The 20326-nt window shown below is 45.5% G+C and overlaps 1 protein-coding gene across 2 annotated transcripts in view; it reads right to left on the minus strand.

Moving 5' to 3' along the window:
- DOT1L (DOT1 like histone lysine methyltransferase) overlaps positions 1-20326 on the minus strand; it is a 214262-nt gene that overhangs the window by 168176 nt on the left and 25760 nt on the right. For both annotated transcript variants that reach the window (XM_075352589.1, XM_075352590.1), the window contains exon 2: positions 3392-3435. In XM_075352589.1, coding sequence (XP_075208704.1) covers positions 3392-3435 — 44 coding nt within the window. The remainder of the gene's footprint in view (positions 1-3391; positions 3436-20326) is intronic.

Below are 20326 nucleotides of genomic sequence, written 5' to 3' on the forward strand. Positions count from 1 at the left end.
CACGTACATGTATTAGCAAGCAGATACGGACAGAGTGCCTCGAGGAGACACGTACATGTATTAGCAAGCAGATACGGACAGAGTGCCTCGAGGAGACACGTACATGTATTAGCAAGCACATACGGACAGAGTGCCTCGAGGAGACACGTACATATATTAGCAAGCAGATACGGACAGAGTGCCTCGAGGAGACACGTACATGTATTAGCAAGCAGATACGGACAGAGTGCCTCGAGGAGACCCGTACATGTATTAGCAAGCAGATACGGACAGAGGGCAGAGTGCCTCGAGGAGACACGTGCATGTATTAGCAAGCAGATACGGACAGAGGGCAGAGTGCCTCGAGGAGACCCATACATGTATTAGCAAGCAGATACGGACAGAGGGCAGAGTGCCTCGAGGAGACACGTACATATATTAGCAAGCAGATACGGACAGAGTGCCTCGAGGAGACACGTACATGTATTAGCAAGCAGATACGGACAGAGTGCCTCGAGGAGACACGTACATGTATTAGCAAGCAGATACGGACAGAGTGCCTCGAGGAGACACGTACATGTATTAGCAAGCAGATACGGACAGAGTGCCTTGAGGAGACACGTACATGTATTAGCAAGCAGATACGGACAGAGTGCCTTGAGGAGACACGTACATGTATTAGCAAACAGATACGGACAGAGTGCCTCGAGGAGACACGTACATGTATTAGCAAGCAGATACGGACAGAGGGCAGAGTGCCTCGAGGAGACACGTACATGTATTAGCAAGCAGATACGGACAGAGGGCAGAGTGCCTCGAGGAGACACGTACATGTATTAGCAAGCAGATACGGACAGAGTGCCTCGAGGAGACACGTACATGTATTAGCAAGCAGATACGGACAGAGTGCCTCGAGGAGACCCGTACATGTATTAGCAAGCAGATACGGACAGAGGGCAGAGTGCCTCGAGGAGACTCGTACATGTATTAGCAAGCAGATACGGACAGAGGGCAGAGTGCCTCGAGGAGATACGTACATGTATTAGTAAGCAGATACGGACAGAGGGCAGAGTGCCTCGAGGAGACACGTACATGTATTAGCAAGCAGATACGGACAGAGGGCAGAGTGCCTCGAGGAGACACGTACATGTATTAGTAAGCAGATACGGACAGAGGGCAGAGTGCCTCGAGGAAACACGTACATGTATTAGTAAGCAGATACGGACAGAGGGCAGAGTGCCTCGAGGAAACACGAACATGTATTAGCAAGCAGATACGGACAGAGGGCAGAGTGCCTCGAGGAGACACGTACATGTATTAGTAAGCAGATACGGACAGAGGGCAGAGTGCCTCAAGGAGACACGTACATGTATTAGTAAGCAGATACGGACAGAGGGCAGAGTGCCTCGAGGAAACACGAACATGTATTAGCAAGCAGATACGGACAGAGGGCAGAGTGCCTCGAGGAGACACGTACATGTATTAGCAAGCAGCTACGGACAGAGGGCAGAGTGCCTCGAGGAGACACGTACATGTATGTATTAGAAAGGATAAATAGATTATAAGCACAAATCTTACATGTCAGGGCAGAGGAAGTGCGGATATATTATCTACTAAAAACCTCAGTACCCTACAAACACACACCTCACAAGCAATTCACTTGTAAAACGCTGCAATGCAGCATTGGCAGCGAGTGAATGGCAGTCATGTGATGGGTGTCGCGGCCAAAGCTGGAGGGTAGCATAAGCCTTAAAAGCCATTTGCAAGTAAATAATCTTGACTATAGTAAGGCCAATCTGTAAAAATTCATATAAAACATGTCAGTCAATATGAAGTAATACAACAAAAATCAAAGTCCCCCTGATATAACTAATTTAACACAAGAAGTACGCCTTTGTCTGAGTAAATTAAACACTGACAAATCCCCAGGGCCAGATGGCATTCATCCACGAATATTGAGGGAATTGAGCTCCGTAATCAACAGACCGCTGTATCTCATCTTTTTAGACTTGCTTGTAACAGGGTTGGTGCCTCAGGATTGGAGGATTGCTGATGTGGTACCGATATTTAAAAAAGTTAAAAGGGTGCAACTACCATCCGGTAAGCCTGATATCCGTGGTGTGCAAGGTTTTTGAGGGCATTTTAAGGGATGACCTGCAGAAAATGATATACCTTACAGACAGCATGGATTCATGAAAGATAAGTCGTGTCTAACCAACCTGTTGGGGTTCTATGAGGGGGTAAGTGCAAACCTGGATATTGGAAATGCAGCTGATGTGATTTATTTGGATTTTGCAAAGGCATTTGATACTGTACGACATAATAGCCTTATACTAAAGCTCCAGAAGCAAAGACTAGGAGAAACTATATGCAACTGGGTAAGGAATTGGCTGAAAGATTGGAAACAAAGTAGTTATAAATGGTATATTCTCTAAATGGGCTATAGTCAGCAGTGGGGTGCCGCAGGGATCTGTGCTAGGACCAATTCTTTTTAATCTCTTTATTAATGACCTTGTGGATGGGATTGATAGTAAAGTGTCAGTCTTTGCTGATGACACCAAACTATGTAGGATATTAAAAACTGACCTTGATAGTACAATATTACAAAAAGATCTGGATAAGATGTCAGAATGGGCAGATACTTGGCAAATGAGATTTAATGTTGATAAATGTAAAGTAATGCACCTAGGACGGAGTAATCCTATAGCTGCGTATACATTAAATGGAAGTAAACTCGGGACTACAGAACAGGAGAAGGACTTGGGTATTCTCATTACAAATAAGCTGAGCAGCAGCACTCAATGTCAAGCAGCAGCTGCTAAAGCAAACAAGATTCTAGGGTGTATAAAAAGAGAGATTATATCCTGTGATCCCAACATATTGTTACCCCTCTATAAATCACTTGTAAGGCCACATCTGGAATACGGGATCCAGTTTTGGGCTCCACATTTTAAAAAGGATATTCAGAAGATAGAGTCAGTTCCATGGCGGCTAATTAGACTACTACAAGGAATGGAAGGCCTCCCATATGATGACAGGTTGAAAAAGTTAGATATGTTTAGCTTAGAAAAAAGACGTCTCAGAGATCTCATTTATATGTATAAATACATGTGTGGTCAATATAAAGGACTGGCACATGACTTATTTCTTCCAAAGACAATACTAAGGACCAGGGGGCACTTACTGCGAGTGGAAGAAAAGCGATCCGACAGCTAAATAGGAAAGGGTTCTTTACAGTTAGAGCAGTCAGACTGTGGAATGCCCTACCACAAGAGGTAGTAATGGCAGATACTATAACAGCTTTCAAAAAAGGGCTGGATGATTTCCTTTGACTTTGTGACCAAATGTAGAATTGATGGAGGAAGGTTGAGCTAGATGGACCTAGGTCTTTTTTTTCAACGTAACAACTTACCGGATGGTCTCAATGATTTCATGTGCTGCATCATGATGCTTATCCTGCAGATACAAAAAACAAAAACCATCAACTCTACAATTTTTGAGCATATTCACATTGATACAAATTGAATAGAAAAATCCGCTGGGAATCAGTCAGGTAGAGTAAAATTAACTTTTAATTATTCCATGATAAAAAATCATAACACTGGCATTTTCAATACTGGCTTGGTAGATGTTTAAATGTGGAAATAACGCGTTTCGGCGGCGATGCCTTCCTCGGTTCTGAACAATGTACAATGTAAGTCTATGGAGCCTTGTTCTGACACTCCATAGATTTATATAATAAAAGCCACTTCTGGGTCACACAGAGTGCATGATGACCCAGAGAGTCTGCACAGTGGTGATGTCACTGAGAGCAGAAGACAGGTGATGAACACCCGAGAGAGCAGTGGTAGATGAGGCTATTAAAGGCTGCTTTACACGCAGCGATATCGCTGGTGAAAGAACCCGCCCCCGTCGGTTGTGCAAATCGCTGCCCGTGGCGCACAACATTGCTAGAACCCGTCACACGGACTTAACTGCCTCCTAGCGACGTCTCCTTTCTAAGGGGGAGGTTCGTGCGACGTCACACGGTAGCCGTCCAATAGAAGCGGAGGGGCGGAGAGCAGCCAAAAGAAAGGGACGCCCACCTCGTTGCCGGAGGACGCAGGTACGGCGTTACTCGTTCCTGGGGGGTCACACATAGCGATGTGTGCTGCCTCAGGAACGATGAACAACCTGCGTCCTGCAACAGCAACGACATTTGGGATTCAAACGACGTGTCAACGATCAATTAGGCGAGTATTTTTGATAGTTAGCGGTCGCTAAGAGGTGTCAGACGCAACGACGTCACTAACGAGGCCGGATGTGAGTCACAAATTCTGTGACCCCCAACGACATCTCGTTAGTGATGTCGTTGCGTGTAAAGCCCCCATAACACACAGAGAGATAGAGAGAGAGATAGAGAGAGAGAGATAGAGAGAGAGAGATAGAGAGAGAGCGATAGAGAGAGAGCGATAGAGAGAGAGCGATAGAGAGAGAGCGATAGAGAGAGAGCGATAGAGAGAGAGCGATAGAGAGAGAGCGATAGAGAGAGAGCGATAGAGAGAGAGCGATAGAGAGAGAGCGATAGAGAGAGAGCGATAGAGAGAGAGAGCGATAGAGAGAGAGAGCGATAGAGAGAGAGAGCGATAGAGAGAGAGAGCGATAGAGAGAGAGAGCGATAGAGAGAGAGAGCGATAGAGAGAGAGAGCGATAGAGAGAGAGAGCGATAGAGAGAGAGAGCGATAGAGAGAGAGAGCGATAGAGAGAGAGAGCGATAGAGAGAGAGAGCGATAGAGAGAGCGATAGAGAGAGAGAGCGATAGAGAGAGAGAGCGATAGAGAGAGAGAGCGATAGAGAGAGAGAGCGATAGAGAGAGAGAGCGATAGAGAGAGAGCGATAGAGAGAGAGAGCGATAGAGAGAGAGATAGAGAGAGCGATAGAGAGAGAGAGCGATAGAGAGAGAGAGCGATAGAGAGCGATAGAGAGCGATAGAGATAGAGAGAGATAGAGAGAGAGAGAGAGAGAGAGAGAGAGAGAGATAGAGAGAGAGAGATAGAGAGAGAGAGAGAGATAGAGATAGAGAGATAGAGAGATAGAGACACACTTAATGAATAAAAAAAACCCAGATATATCTTGTTGGGGGGAGGGGGGAGAGGAGGATACAAGACAAATAGAGGTTACTCCAGTCACTGCCTAATCAGTCCAATCAGGCTGTGTGTATACAATATGGTGTCTCATTGGTATAATTTGTTTGCACGATTCATCAACATGGAAGAACACAGTCAACTACAAACATAGGCCAACACAAAAGATTCCAAAAATAATACACCGTTACCTAGTTTTTTATGTGACCATTTAACAGAAAACTTAAATTATATGTCACAGAGATTCCAAGAAAGTATGGCCGGCAAACCATACCCTCCCGTTCATTACTATTTTAAGTCAAATACTTGAAACTACATTCCCTGAAGAGTTATTGACTTGAAGAAGGCAAGCAGTCTACAATATGAAACTTTGGACTCCTTTTGGCGTTCTTTCCATAAGTGCCCAACTTTTACTGTAGGGCAAAATAGTGAATAGGATGCTTTGTAGTCTACAACACTACTACATGTGAAAGTTATATTTGCAGCATTTTTCGCCACCAGTAGGGTTAATGAGACGTCTGATATGTTAACCTCATGTTGCTTATTTTTTCCTTGGAAATTTTGAAGCAGTTTCATATCTGCAGCATGTCAATTTCATCAGTGTTTTTCGCACATTTTAAGGAATGGTAAAAACACATAAAAAATGCATAATTTCTGCCTATAACCACAGTTTTGGTTCAAAGTAACCTGCTGCCCTCTCCATCAGCTCTCACCCTGATCTGCTACCCGCCCTCTGCCGCGCCCTCTCCCATCCTCCGCCGCGCCCTCTCCCATCCTCCCTCCATTTTCCTCCATTTAATAGATGTTTGGGGAAAGTCCAAATAGTTTATTGGGAATTCAAAAGATAAGAAAGATATAAGGCTAACCAAGGCCCTGTGCGCACTAGAAAAAGGATTTTTCTCAAGAAATTTCTTGAGCCAGAAAGATTAGCACACTTGCGTTCAAAAAACACACCAATACCGCACTGAAAACCGCATGCGTTTTTACCGCTTTTTTACCATTATCTATGGCACAAGAACGCAGGGACCTGCAGAAAAGAAGTGACATGCTCATTTTTTTTCTCAAGAAATTCTGTAGAAAGAATATTCTTGAGAAAAAAAACCGCAGTGTGCGCACAGCTATTTTTTTTTCCATAGGTTTTGCTGGGATATGTCTGCAGAAAGGTTACAACTATTTTCTCAAGAAATGTCTGCAGCAAAAACGCAAAAAAAAACGTGGGTAAAAATGCAGTGTGCGCACAGGGCCTAAAACAGACTTTTCAGGAGAGTTTACACACCCTCTTTAACCCCTTGACATACTGGGTACGTCATGGTGACATGGTGCTAAACGACCCATGACGTACCCAGTACGTCAAGGCGAAATCGCGGTCCCGGAGCCCCGGTGAGTGTAATCGGTGCACACAAACCTTAGATTCGGGGAGGAGGGGACCTCTGCCTGACCTCAGGAGGGGTTGTGCCTCCTCCCCGGACCTACGGAGGCTGTGATTGGCTGACGAACGCCGCTCAGCCAATCACAGCCACTGTAATATTTCAGCCATTGAAAATAGTTGAAACATTGAATTCCAGCCCTGATCAGAGCAGGTGTAGCTCTGATCATTGGCTGGAGCTGGGTGATGGGTGCTTCACCCGCCCCCAGCTCTGATTGGAGAGATCGACCTTGTGACCGATCTCTCCAATCACCGTGGATCTGGGGCCGGAGACCACTCCCCTCAGCTTTACTCCGTCCGTGGAAGCCGAGGGGAGTGATCTCTGCAAGCGCCCTGGTAAGTCTCTGACCCTCCAATCGGCCGCCCCTGCCCCCGATCCGCTGCCACCTCCGCTGATCCACGGCCGATCTCCTGCAGCCGCCTCCATCTGCCACCACTCTCCCCCATCAGCCGCTGCCCCCCCTCCGTGAGCTGCTGCGCGCTCTCTCCCATGCTCATCTGCTACCCCCTCCACCATCTCCCACCCCCCCGATCTGCTGCCCCCCTCCATCTCACCTTCACGATCTGCTGCCCTCTCCATCAGCTCTCACCTTTATCTGCTACCCGCCCTCTGCCGCCTTCCGCCGCGCCTTCTCCCAGCCTCCGCCGCGCCTTCTCCCTTCCGCCCTCCATTTTTTTTCATCCCACCTAGTCCCCCCCTTTTTGCAGCACATCCGTGCGTGCGTCCAGATTTTTTTTTCTGTAAACTAAGAATGAAATACAAATAAACTTAGTTTAGAGCAAGTAAAATTATACTGTAGTAATCGGCAACTACAGTATTTTTTACTGAATATTGTAAGTGTCAGCCCAGTGCCACACGTGAGAGCGATGCATATAGGGTCTCATAACGCATCATCCGGCACGGTCGCTCTCTTCCAGACAGGAGTGTGCGGCTGTGCCGGATGATGCGATGCGAGATTCGTGCATCCCTCTCACGTGTGGCACTTGCCATAGTGTCAGTTGCAGGCGCTTATTATTTTAGTATTTTTTTTTTACTGACGTCCGTATTTTTATTTCGCCAAACTAATTTTTTTATATGGGGGGGGGGGGTCTAGTTTCCAAAATGGGGTCACATGTGGGGGAGCTCCATTGTTTAGGCACCTCAAAGGGTCTCCAAATGCAACATGGCGTCCACTAATAATTCCAACCAATATTGCTGTGAAATGGCGCTCCTTCTCTTCTGAGCCCCGCCGTGCGCCCAAACAATTGATTTCCACCACATATGAGGTATCTGCGCACTCAGGAGAAATTGCACAATACATTTTATGGTGCATTTTTTTCTGATACCCTTGTGAAAAAAAGCTGTTTGAAAAAACTATTTTGTGGTAAAAAAAAAAAAATAATAATTTTCACAGCTGAACATTTCAAACGTTTGTGAAGCCTCCAGGGGTTCAAAGTGCTCACTAAACAGCTAGATAAATTCCATGAGGGGTCTAATTTCCAAAATGGGGTCAATTGTGGGGGAGCTCCATTGTTTAGGCACCTCAGGGAGGTCTCCAAACGCAACATGGCGTCCACTAATAATTCCAACCAATATTGCTGTGAAATGGCGCTCCTTCTCTTCTGAGCCCCGCCGTGCGCCCAAACAATTGATTTCCACCACATATGAGGTATCTGCGTACTCAGGAGAAAATGGACAATACATTTTATGGTGCATTTTTTCCTGATACCCTTGTGGAAAAAAAAGCTACCTAGTTGAAGCAACAGTTTTGTGGTACAAAAATGTTTTTTTCTTTTCACGGCTCAACGTTATAAACTTCTGTGAAGCCCCCAGGGGTTCAAAGTGCACATCAAACATCTAGAAAAATTATTTGAGGGTTCTAGTTTCCAAAAGGGGTGACTTGTGGGGGAGCTCCATTGTTTAGGCACCTCAGGGGGTCTTCAAACCCGACATGGCGTCTGCTAATGAGTGCAGCTAATTTTGCATTCAAAAAATTCAAATGGCGCACCTTGCCTTCAAAGCCCTGCCATGTGCCCAACATTTGATTTCCACCACATATGGGGTATCTGCGTACTCAGGAGAAAATTGACAAAACATTTTATGGTGCATTTTTTTTTGATACCCTTGTGAAAATGCTAAATTTTATGGCTAAAGTAACATTTTTGTGTAAAAATTAAAATTTTCATTTTTTCCTCCTACATTGCTTTGGTTGCTGTGAAGCTCCTAAAGGGTTAATAAACTTCTTGGATGTGGTTTTGAGCAGAGTGAGGGGTGCAGATTTTAGAATGGGGTCACTTTTGGGTATTATCTGTCACCTAGGTTTCTCAAATCACTCCAAATGTGATGTGGTACCTAAAAAAATTGTTTTTTTCAATTTTGATGTAAAAATGAGAAATTGCTGATGAACTTTGAACCCTTCTAACTTCCTAACGGAAAAAAAAAATTGTTTAAAAATTGCGCTGGTGTAAAGCAGACAAGTGGGAAATGTTATATAGTAACTATTTTGTGTGACATATCTCTCAGATTTATGGCCATAAAATTTCAAATTTTGAAAATTGTGAAATTTTCGCCAACTTTCCGAAATTTTCACAAATAAACAAAATATATAATCGGCCTAAATTTACCACCGACATGAAGTACAATATGTCACGAAAAAACAATGTCAGAATCGCCAGGATCCGTTGAAGAGTTCGAGTTATAACCTCATAAAGGGACACTGGTAAAAATTGCAAAAAATGTCCGGGTCTTTAAAATGAAAACAGGCTGGGGGCTGAAGGAGTTAAATATGGCTAGCATGGTAGAAGAAAGGAGCACTGTGAAAAGGAATCCTACCTAAATAAGTGCATGTGTGAAGTGTAGTAGAGGGACAGCCCTGCCTCCAATCTGACACGTCCATAAGCATAAAGGCTCTGAATCATCACGGACTCTGGAGTACAAATGACTCCTTAGGCCACTCAGTTAAGGAGCTGCACAACACAGGTCTGTCAATTATACAGTGGCCAAGGCTAAGAACTGGATATCCGCACGCCAATCAATACGGGGCGGATGTGACGTACCCAGACACATTTACTATTCAGTTTATGGAGCTGTACAATTCCTCTACCGGTATTGGGCACAAGTGATCGGCAGGATTGCTGGGTGTCAAGTCCTAAAGATAAGCTATTAATGTTAAGTCCTGGACAACCCCTATAAATTTCCACTAACAATGTACAGTGTCAAGAGAGAAAAAAAACAAGAATCACCGGGAAAAGCATTCCAACGTTATTACAACATAAAGGGATGTAACTTAAGTTAAAAAAGGTGCAAAAATGGAAGCGTAAATAAATAAAAAAAAAAAAAAAATCCACCCACACAAGACACACACACACACACACACAATATGCTGGTCAGTTTTCAAAATTGTGCACACAAAAAAAGTAACGTTACTACAAGACAAGACTTAAAGGGGTACTCCAAGGAGATAAATTACTGTATTGTCCCTACTCAAACTTTAGAGCTGAGATGCCCAGTGCAGTTGTATTATCCTTCCAATGCCTGTAATTCAGAGTGACAGGAGCTGCTCTTTACTGCTCCCCCTCCCCTCTGGGACATTAGTGTGCAGCTCCCCGCTGTTAACAGCCAGCCTCCTGATATCTGCTTCCCTGTTCTAAAACAGAAGCAGATATCAGGTGACTGGCTGTTACCAACAGCGGGGAGCTGCACACTGATGTCCCAGAGGGGAGGGGGAGCAGTAAAGAGCAGCTCCTGTCACTCTGAATTACAGGCATTGGAAGGATAATACAACTGCACTGGGCATCTCATCTTTATAGTTTATGAGAGCAGGGACAGTGGAATAATTTTGTTGTTTTTTTATCTCCCTTGAAAAAAAAAAAGCCACAATTATGAATAGGATCCATAGTATTGAGCGTACTTCCCATTTGGAAATCTATTCTTAGCTATCCATACTGCATACCTAGTAATGTTTTCCTACTAGAGACATGTTTCTAGCACAAAATGTTACCAGAAGTCCCTTATAAGGCATGAAACATAGGTTTATTTTTAAAACCACAATACTCCACAAGAGGAAATAGTAAGCGGCTGCCAGCCAGTGACATATTATATGTGCCGTGTTCTTGAACCATGGCTCCCTCGAGTGCAGAATATATAAACAGTTCAGAGCGTCACACATTGCTAGAATAGCAGAGCAGTGAGGCTCATCTCTGGACAGAGGAAAAGTTCAGATCAGGGCAGGGAGCAGAAGACATGCCTCACAGCCAGAAACTGCATCAAATAAGCAGGCGCTGACTAGGAGCTGTGCCCAGAGCACAGGTATCAATGTTCCGCTAAACATCATTTGTAAGGTGTTTTTTAAAGATTATTTTTTTGTCTTCTAGTAATCGTTGATGCTTTTAGGCCGGGGCCACACGGGGCACTAGTGTGATCATCGCATGACACTGGGCTCACGCTGGCAGTACAGCAGAGCCGAGTGTCATGCTAGTATCCCTGCGACTGAGGTCCGACTGTGCGAGCAGACCTCAGCTGTGGGGGATGAGCCGGCGCTGCGGAGGGGCAGGCCGATGCTGTGGAAGGGAGGGAGGGATTTATCTCCTGCTCTCCTCCGTAGCCGGCTATTGCCATTCTCGCTCTGCACTCGAGATATACCGGTGTAATACGAGTGCAGTGCGATTTTTCTCTCGCCCCATACACTTGAATGGGTGGGAGAGAGAGTCTTGCATTACAGCTGTAGCATGCTGCGATTGTTTTCTCGGTCCGATTAGGGCTGAGAAAATAATCGCTCATGTGCGCTGTCACACAGGCTAGAATTGGTCTGAGTGGAATGTGATGTTTTATCGCACTCCACTCGCACAGATTTTCTCACCGTGTGGCTTAGGCCTTATCTTTATGAGGAAGACTGAACATATCAACAGCAGGTCAAGAATTGGTTTTAATTCTCTTTACGGTATTCACAATGCAGTATAAATGATTAGACTGCTTTATTCTTTGGGTCAGTGACATTACAGTGACTTATTTGGTACCATTTTCTGGCACATTTTTGGATCGCTTTCTATCCCAATATTTGGGAGGCAGAATGAACAAAATAAAACACCAATAAAACTGAACAAAGAAACAAAAAAAAAAAATAAACAGACATGCAGGATTTTTTTTCCCTTTCATGGTTTGGTAAAAGTGATGGCACAGCTTTATTTCTCAGGTCAGTAGGTTTGCAGTGATACCACATTTATATATACTTACAGTATGTTTTGCTGCTCTCACACAAACAGTTTCATAGAAAGATGATTTTGCTATAGTCTGCACCAAAAACTAAATCTTTACATTCGACTTTATGGTGGTGTTTTACTCCATTTTTTGAGAACTTTTTTGCAACTTTTTTTTTTTTTTTTTACAGCGTTCACTGGATGCGTTTAACAATCTACATTGGATCATTCTGGATGCAGCAATACCAAATGGGTACTATTTTTTTACATAACTATACGTAATTTAAAACATAGCTGGAGAAAAAAAAAAAAAAAAAAAGACAAAACCGCATATACACAAACCATACTTTGATCCAATGCCGCTAAGCAAAAATTTATATACAGTGGGTACGGAAAGTATTCAGACCCCTTTACATTTTTCATTGCAGCCATTTGGTAAATTCAAATAAGTACATTTTTTCGCATTAATGTGCACTCTGCACCCCATCTTGACAGAAAAAAAACAGAAATGTAGAAATATTTGCAAATTTATTAAACGTGAAAAACTGAAATATCACATGGTCATAAGTATTCACACCCTTTGCTCAGACACTCATATTTAACTCCACATGCTGTCCATTCCTCCTTGAGTTGGTTCTGCTCCTTCATTGGAGTCCAGCTGTGTTTAATTAAACTGATAGGACTTGATTTGGAAAGGCACACACCTGTCTATATAACACCTCACAGCTCACAGTGCATGTCACACCAAATGACAATCATGAGCTCAAAAGGAACTGCCCAAGGAGCTCAGAGACAATTGTGGCAAGGCACAGATCTGGCCAAGGTTACAAAAGAATTTCTGCAGTACTCAATGTCCCTAAGAGCACAGTGACCTCCATGATCCTTAAATGGAAGAGGTTTGGGACCCCCAGAACTCTTCCTTAGACCTGGATGTTCAGCCAAACTGAGCAATCGTGGGAGAAGAGCCTTGGTGAGAGGTAAAGAAGAAGCCCAAGATCACTGTGGCTGAGCTCCAGAGATACAGTAGGGAGATGGGAGAAAGTTCCATAAAGTCAATTATCACTGCAGCCCTCCACCAGTCGGGCCTTTATGGCAGAGTGGCCCGATGGAAGCCTGTCCTCAGTGCAAGACTTATGAAAGCCCACATAGAGTTTGCAAAAAAAAAAACAAAAAACGAAGGACTCCCAGACTATGAGAAATAAGATTCTCTCGTCTGATGAGACGAAGATAGAACTTTTTGGTGATAATTCTAAGCGGTATGTGTGGAGAAAACCAGGCACTGCTCATCACCTGCCCAATACATTACATGGTGGTTACATGGTGGTGGCAGCATCATATTGTGGGGGTGTTTTTCAGCTGCAAGGACAGGACGATTGGTTGCAATTGAAGGAAAGATTAATGCGGCCAAGTACAGAGATATCCTGGAAGAAAACCTCTTCCAGAGTGCTCTGGACCTCAGACTTGGCCCAAGGTTCCCCTTCCAACAAGACAATGACCCTAAGCACACAGCTAAAATAACAGTGGCTTCAGAACAACTCTGTGACCGTTTTTGACTGGCCCAACCAGAGTCCTGACCTAAACCCCATTGAGCATCTCTGGAGAGACCTGAAAATGGCTGTCCCAAACGTTCACCATCCAACCTGACTGAACTGGAGAAGGTCTGCAAGGAAGAATGGCAGAGGATCCCCAAATCCAGGTGTGAATAACTTGTTGCATCATTCCCAAGACAACTCATGGAAGGCAAGGTGCTTCTACTCAATACTGAGCAAAGGGTCTGAATACCTATGACCATGTGATATTTCAGTTTTTCATGTTTAATAAATTTGCAAATATTTCTACATTTGTTTTTTTCTGTCAAGATGGAGTGCAGAGTGTACATTAATGAGAAAAAAAGAACTTTTTTCAATTTACCAAATGGCTGCAATGAAACATATAAGGAGTCTGAATACTTTCCGAACCCACTATCTGAACATGAAATTCTTGGTTTAACATTCTGATCAGACTGTATGACGCCCACTGCCATGTCTCGGCGAACCTGTATCAATGCGCATGCGCTGCCAACAACAGCAATGGTGGCGTGGCGCAATATTCAAAAGAAAAGGGGGCAATGGAAGAGGATTTTACAGTGAGGACCTGACTGAAAAATGGCTAGTCTGTTCCTCATTTACATGGAAATCAGTAAATAAGGCTGAAGAGCCATTTGTAGATCTTAAGCATCTCTCACTTCAGCTCTATACACCATGAAGGGCTAGTTGACTGGATGGCTCCTTTGCCTGAAATCATGCTGAATAGTGGCCGACAGTCAAGCAGGTGGCAGCAGCGCTGGGCAGGAAAGAGCTGGAGTGACAGAGGCTTCAGATCTACAGCCTCATTTACATATCACTACAAACAGTGTTTGCCAAGTAATGGAATAACAAAACTAGCCATGTAAAAGGTATTGCTGGACTTGACTATTTATATGTGCATTTAACGTTATTATAGACAAGTGGGGGGTCCTGCTGCACTACTTTAAAGTGATAAACAGAAGTTATAGGTAAAACACCTTTTCCAATACTTGCTGGAATTTTTTTTTTAACCATATTAGCATTTCATGACTGTACAAAAAAATCCCCCACCACAACTGACTAGTCATTGGCATAAAGGAATGACTTCTTGGGGTGCCCACTATCACACTTGTAAGGCAGATTGATTTTATCTGCAGCATGTAATTACATTTCTATTCCTAGAACTCTTACTCACAGTGAAGTCTCTCTCCACCTACTTGTAAACTTTATTCTCGTCAAATCCAGCCATCATATGAGTCAGATAGCACAACAGTTTTAAAAACAAACCGCACTTTATTTCACCCCGAAGGACACATTCAATAGCCTCCTAACCTAGGAGAGCTACATTCCACAAACAGCTATGTATGATGGGAGTGATTGTCACTTGTCTCACCAAACACTGAAGAAAGAACTTTACAAGGATTGAGAGATTTATAAAGGTTAAAGGGAACCTGTCACCAGATTTGACGAGCTGCGACCACCACTAGTGGGCTCTTCTACAGCACTCTAACATGCTGCATATACGAGCCCAGGACGCTGTGTATAACATAAAAATCACTTTATAATACATGGGGTGGTGCGGTGTAGAGTGGTCAGATGGGTGTCTGTTCTCCGGTACCAGTGCCTCTTCTTTTGGCCATCTTTTTCCTCCTCCTTTTGAAGTCGGGGTGCATGACGCGTCCTATGTCATCCACACTAGCCAGCATTGAGGTCCTGAGCAGGGCAGATCAAAGTATTGTAGTGCGCCTGCGCGGGACATCGATGCCGGCTAGTGTGGATGACGTAGGACGCCAAATCTAGTGACCGTTTAAGTTCAAGTTTCAATCAACTCCCTTTTAAATTAAAGGGGTTGTCCACTACTAGGACATCACCTGATTCCACTTGTTTCCTCCAGTAAAAAGACCCTGTACTCACCTCTCTGTTCTGGCGTCGTTCCAGCGCTGTTGATAACCACGGTTCAGGGCTCCCCTGATGTCATGGGAGCCCCGCATCCAATCACCGCCATCTTCTCTCTCCCAGTCTTGACATCAAATGAGTTACTCAACAGGAAATGACACTATGGCTGCCACTCACTTCCTGTTGATTGCTCCCTTGGTCAGAAGATGGAGAGAAGCCAGGGGTGACTGGACGCGGGGCACTCATGATGTCACAATGTCACGTAAGCTCTGAACTGCTGTTACTAACAGCGCTGTAACGACGCCAGAACGGGAGGAGAGTACAGGGTCTTTAATTTTAACAGAGGGAAACAAGTAGACTCAAAAGGGGTTGTAATAGTAGTGGACAGCTCCTTTAAGGGAAAAGACATGTTACAATGGATTGCAATGTGAAGGCAATTTACTGCATAGGGGGCCGCTCTTCCTGACTGCAGTCTGTTATCCATAATATTTTTTCTCAGTTCTCATCACTATACAATCTGTTATTTCTTGTTTGGGTTTTTTTTTTGTTTTTTTTACAGCAACGGCTACTAATTTACATGACCACTTACAATTTAAGTTACAGAATTACAATATAGGAGTAAACGCCAGAGACCATCTGGCATCCAATTTTACGCACTGCGACTTGAATGGTCAATTCTCATCTGACATGCAGAAGAGACTAGTGCATTATGCAGGGGTTTTTTTTAGTTTTTTTTTGCACACAATTTGGTCAGAGAAAAGATAAAAAAAAACAAAACAAAAAACAAAAAAAAACATAATATTTGGTAATTTTGGAACGACTCACCGCTCGCTAGATTTTTTTTAAACATTGTTTAACCCCTTAACGACCGTGTGCAGTAAAGTTACGTCATAGCAGTGTTAATCACCACCTGCTGCTGTGGACTGCAGGTGGGGATCCGCGCACATGTCAGCTGATTTATACTGCTGACGTGTGCCTAGAAAGTAAGAGTGAATTGCTGTCCACCCGTACCTATTAACCCCTTAAATGGCGCTCTCAATATGTGACAGCACCATTATAAATCGCGATCGGCGCTAAAACTTTACTCACCAGCCAATACCAGAAGTCAAATGACGTCACCACGTGAATCCGGTGGTTGTCATGGTAACACAGGGTCATGTGAGGACTCCTGTAGCTCACAAGAATAAGATCATCCTGTAAGAAGCAGCAGAGTACTGCAGCTAACAGGAGATTATCATTTCTCCCGGTCTGAGCGATGCTGCTCTGATCGTGAGAAAGGAACAAGCTATCATATTGCTGATCCTTAAAGCCCACTAGGGGGACTAGTAAAATATAAAAAAAAAAAAAAAGTTGGGAAAAAAAAGTTATAAAAAAAATGACATTTTTGTGTACTCACCGTAAAATGTCTTCCTTGGAGCCTTTCATTGGGGGACACAGACAGTGGGTATAATGATGTCTCCAGGGGAGGCGTGACACTAGACAAAGTGTCAGCTCCTCCCCCCACAGCATATAACCCCAGCTAGGCAGGAAACTAGCTCAGTTTGGTGTAAAAGCAGTAGGAGAAGGACAACCAAAACCACAAGGGTGGGAGCCGTGTCCCCCAATGAAAGGCTCCAAGGAAGACATTTTACGGTGAGTACACAAAAAAGTAATTTCCTTTCTCGCCTTTTCATTGGGGGACACAGACAGTGGGACGTCCCAAAGCAGACCCTGGGTGGGAACTGAACTATTAGTATAACATCAGACTAAGGTGGGCTTTGCACATTGCGACATCGCAAGCCGATGCTGCGATGTCGCACGTGATAGTCCCAGCCCCGTCGCAGGTACGATATCTTGTGATAGCTGCCGTAGCGAAAATTATCGCTATGCCAGCTTCACATGCACTCACCTGCCCTGCGACCGTTGCTCTGGCCGGCGACCCGCCTCCTTCCTAAGGGGGTGGGTCGTGCGGCGTCATAGCGACGTCACACGGCAGGCAGCCAATAGCGGCGGAAGGGCGGAGATGAGCAGGATGTAAACATCCCGCCCACCTCCTTCCTTCCGTATAGCCGCCGGCGGCAGGTAAGGTGATGTTCCTCGTTCCTGCGGCAGCACACATCGCTGTGTGTTACGCCGCAGGAGCGAGGAACAGCATCGTACCTGTCGCGGCAGCATAATTATGGAAAAGTCGGAGCCTGCACCGATGATACGATAACGACGCTTTTGCGCTCGTTAATCGTATCATCTAGAATTTACACACAACGATGTCGAAAGTGACGCCAGATGTGCGTCACTTTCGATTTGACCCCACCGACATTGCACGTGCGATGTTGCAACGTCCAAAGCCGCCCTAAGAGCTAACAACTGCAGTGAACATATATCAAAACACTGTCAAAAACCGAGCAGTGGCCACTTATAAATGGGCCACTGCCGCCTGAAGGACTTGTGTTCTAAGAGCAGCATCCGCGGAGGCATGCGTATGCACTCTGTAGAATTTTGTAAACGTGTGCAGACTGGACCAGGTAGCGGCCTTGCAAAGTTGGGCCGCCGAAGCCTGATCCATCGAGAAATCGTGGATTTAGAAGTCTGGCTGCCCTTTTTGTGTCCTTCTGAGAGGACGAAGAGGGCATCGAACTTGCGCAACGGCGCTGTTCTGGAGATGTAGATCCGCAGAGAGTGGACCGGGGCCGGACAGAATGACGGCAACACAATGTCTTCGTTCAAGTGGAAAGAAGACAGGACCTTCGGAAGAAAGGCGGGGGAAGGCCGAAGGACCACCTTATCGTGATGGAATATCAGGTAAGGTGAGAGACAGGAAAGGGCCGCCAGTTCGGACACTCGTCTGATAGAGGTAATAGCGACTAAAAAGGCAACCTTCCAAGACAGTCGAAGAGAGATTTCTCTCAGAGGTTCGAAGGGAGGAAGCTGAAGAACTCCGAGAACCAGTTTCAGATCCCAGGGATCTAAGGAGGGACCAAATGCGCTACCCCTTGAAGAAAGGTATGGACCTGAGGGTGAGAAGCCAGCTGCTTCTGGAAAAAAATTGACAAGGCAGAAACTTGACCTTTAAGGGTACCGAGGGCTAGTCCTGAGTCCAGACCATCTTGCAGAAAGGCAAGCACATCAGGAATTGAAAAAACAAGGGGCGACCAGTGATGACGGTCACACCAGGAAAGATAGGTCTTTCAGGTCCTGTGATAGATACTGGCGGAGGAGGGATTCCGAGCATTAAGCATGGTATGAACTACCTTAGAAGAAAGACCTGACTTGGCTAGAATCAAGGATTCAAGTGCCACGCCGTCAAATGCAGCTGTGCTGTATTCTGGTGGAATTTTGGACCTTGCGACAGAAGATCCGGGCGGTCGGGGAGACGCCAAGGAGTGTCGCTTAGAAGTTGGAGAAGCTCTGGATACCAGGCTCTCCTGGGCCAGTCTGGGGCCACGAGGATCACGGGAATTCCCTCCGCCTTGATTTTCTTGATTACTCTTGGAATGAGAGGAAACGGAGGGAAGATGTAGGGCAGGCGAAACTGCGACCACGGGAAGACTAGAGCGTCGGAGCAGAGTGCTAGCGGGTCTCTCGACCGGGATATGAAGGGATGTACCTTGGCGTTCATCAGAGACGCCATGAGGTCCACATCTGGGAGTCCCCAACGAAGAGTGATCTGATGGAACACTTCGTCGTGGAGGGACCATTCCCCTGCCGCTAGACCCTGTCTGCTGAGAAAGTCTGCGGCCCAGTTGTCTACTCCCGGAATATGGACAGCTGAAATAATGAGAATGTGCATCTCTACCCAAAGAAGAATCCTGGATACTTCTTTCATCGCTGCCCTGCTGCAAGTTCCTCCCTGACAGTTGATGTAAGCCACAGCCGTGGCATTGTCAGACTGGATCAGAACAGGGAGACCAAATAGCAAGGGCTGAAAGTTCTGAAGGGCCAAAAATATGGCTCTGATCTCTAGAACGTTGATATGAAGGGAGCTTTCTGAGGGAGACCAGTGTTTGTGAACAGTGTGGTGGAGAAATACCGCTCCCCAGCCTATGAGGCTGGCATCTGTCGTGACTACTTGCCAGTGGACAGGACGGAAGGACTTCCATTGAGATAGGGATGAGGCTTGAGTCCACCAGACGAGAGAGTGGAGCGCAGTCCGAGATAAGCGGACTGACCGGTCTAGAGAAGCTGGATTCTTGTTCCAGAAGGATAAAAGATCCAGTTGTAGAGGGCGCAGATGGAATTGGGCAAAGTACACGGCTTCCATGACCGCCACCATCTTGCCTAACACTCTCATCCCAATCTGAAGGGATGTGTGACGGCGGGAGCGGAGGGATTGGGCGGCCCGGATGAGGGAAGACCTCTTGTCTTCTGGAAGAAAAACCCGGGACTGAGCCGTGTCTATCAGCATACCTAAAAAGGTGATATGCTGACTAGGAATGAGGGATGACTTGTTGAAGTTGATAAGCCACCCTAGCCTTGACAGAGTGTCTAAGCATATCTGCACACTTTCTGAGCAAACTTGAGGAGAGCTCCCCTTGACAAGTAGGTCGTCCAAATAGGGAACGACCAGAACGCCTCTGGGGTGCAAAATGGACATGACGGCTGCCATGATCTTTGTGAAGACCAGAGTCGCAGAGGCCAGTCCAAAGGGGAGGGCCCTGAATTGGTAATGACGGTGTCCTATGGCAAAACGAAGGAACCGTTGATGGGATACACATATGGGAATGTGTAAATAAGCATCTTGAACATCTATGGAGGCTAGAAATTCTCCAGGTTCCATGGCGGCTAGTACTGCTCTCAATGACTCCATTCGGAAGGTCCGAATGCGTACGGATCTGTTCAGTCTTTTGAGATCCAGGATAGGACGGACAGAGCCATCTTTTTTGGGAACGACAAAAAGGTTTGAATAGAAACCTTTGCCGCGCTGTTCCAGGGGCACTGGAATGATAACATTTGCTTTCTGTAAAGAGGCTATGGCCTGAAATAAGGCCTGGCTTTGCGTTTCGGACTTTGGGAGACGAGAACGCAGAAACCTGCTGGCCGGCAGGGTATGGAAATCGATCTTGTAACCTGAGGTGACGATTTCTCGAACCCAAGCATCGCGAGTGTGGTCTAGCCAGATATCCCGAAAAAGCAGAAGCCGCCCTCCAACAGGAGTCGGATCTGAGGGATACCTGGCGTCATGCTGAGGGGGCCTGTGCAGGGCGAGG

Source organism: Anomaloglossus baeobatrachus, chromosome 1 (assembly GCF_048569485.1).
Source record: "Anomaloglossus baeobatrachus isolate aAnoBae1 chromosome 1, aAnoBae1.hap1, whole genome shotgun sequence".
In the NCBI taxonomy this organism is placed as follows: domain Eukaryota; kingdom Metazoa; phylum Chordata; class Amphibia; order Anura; family Aromobatidae; genus Anomaloglossus; species Anomaloglossus baeobatrachus.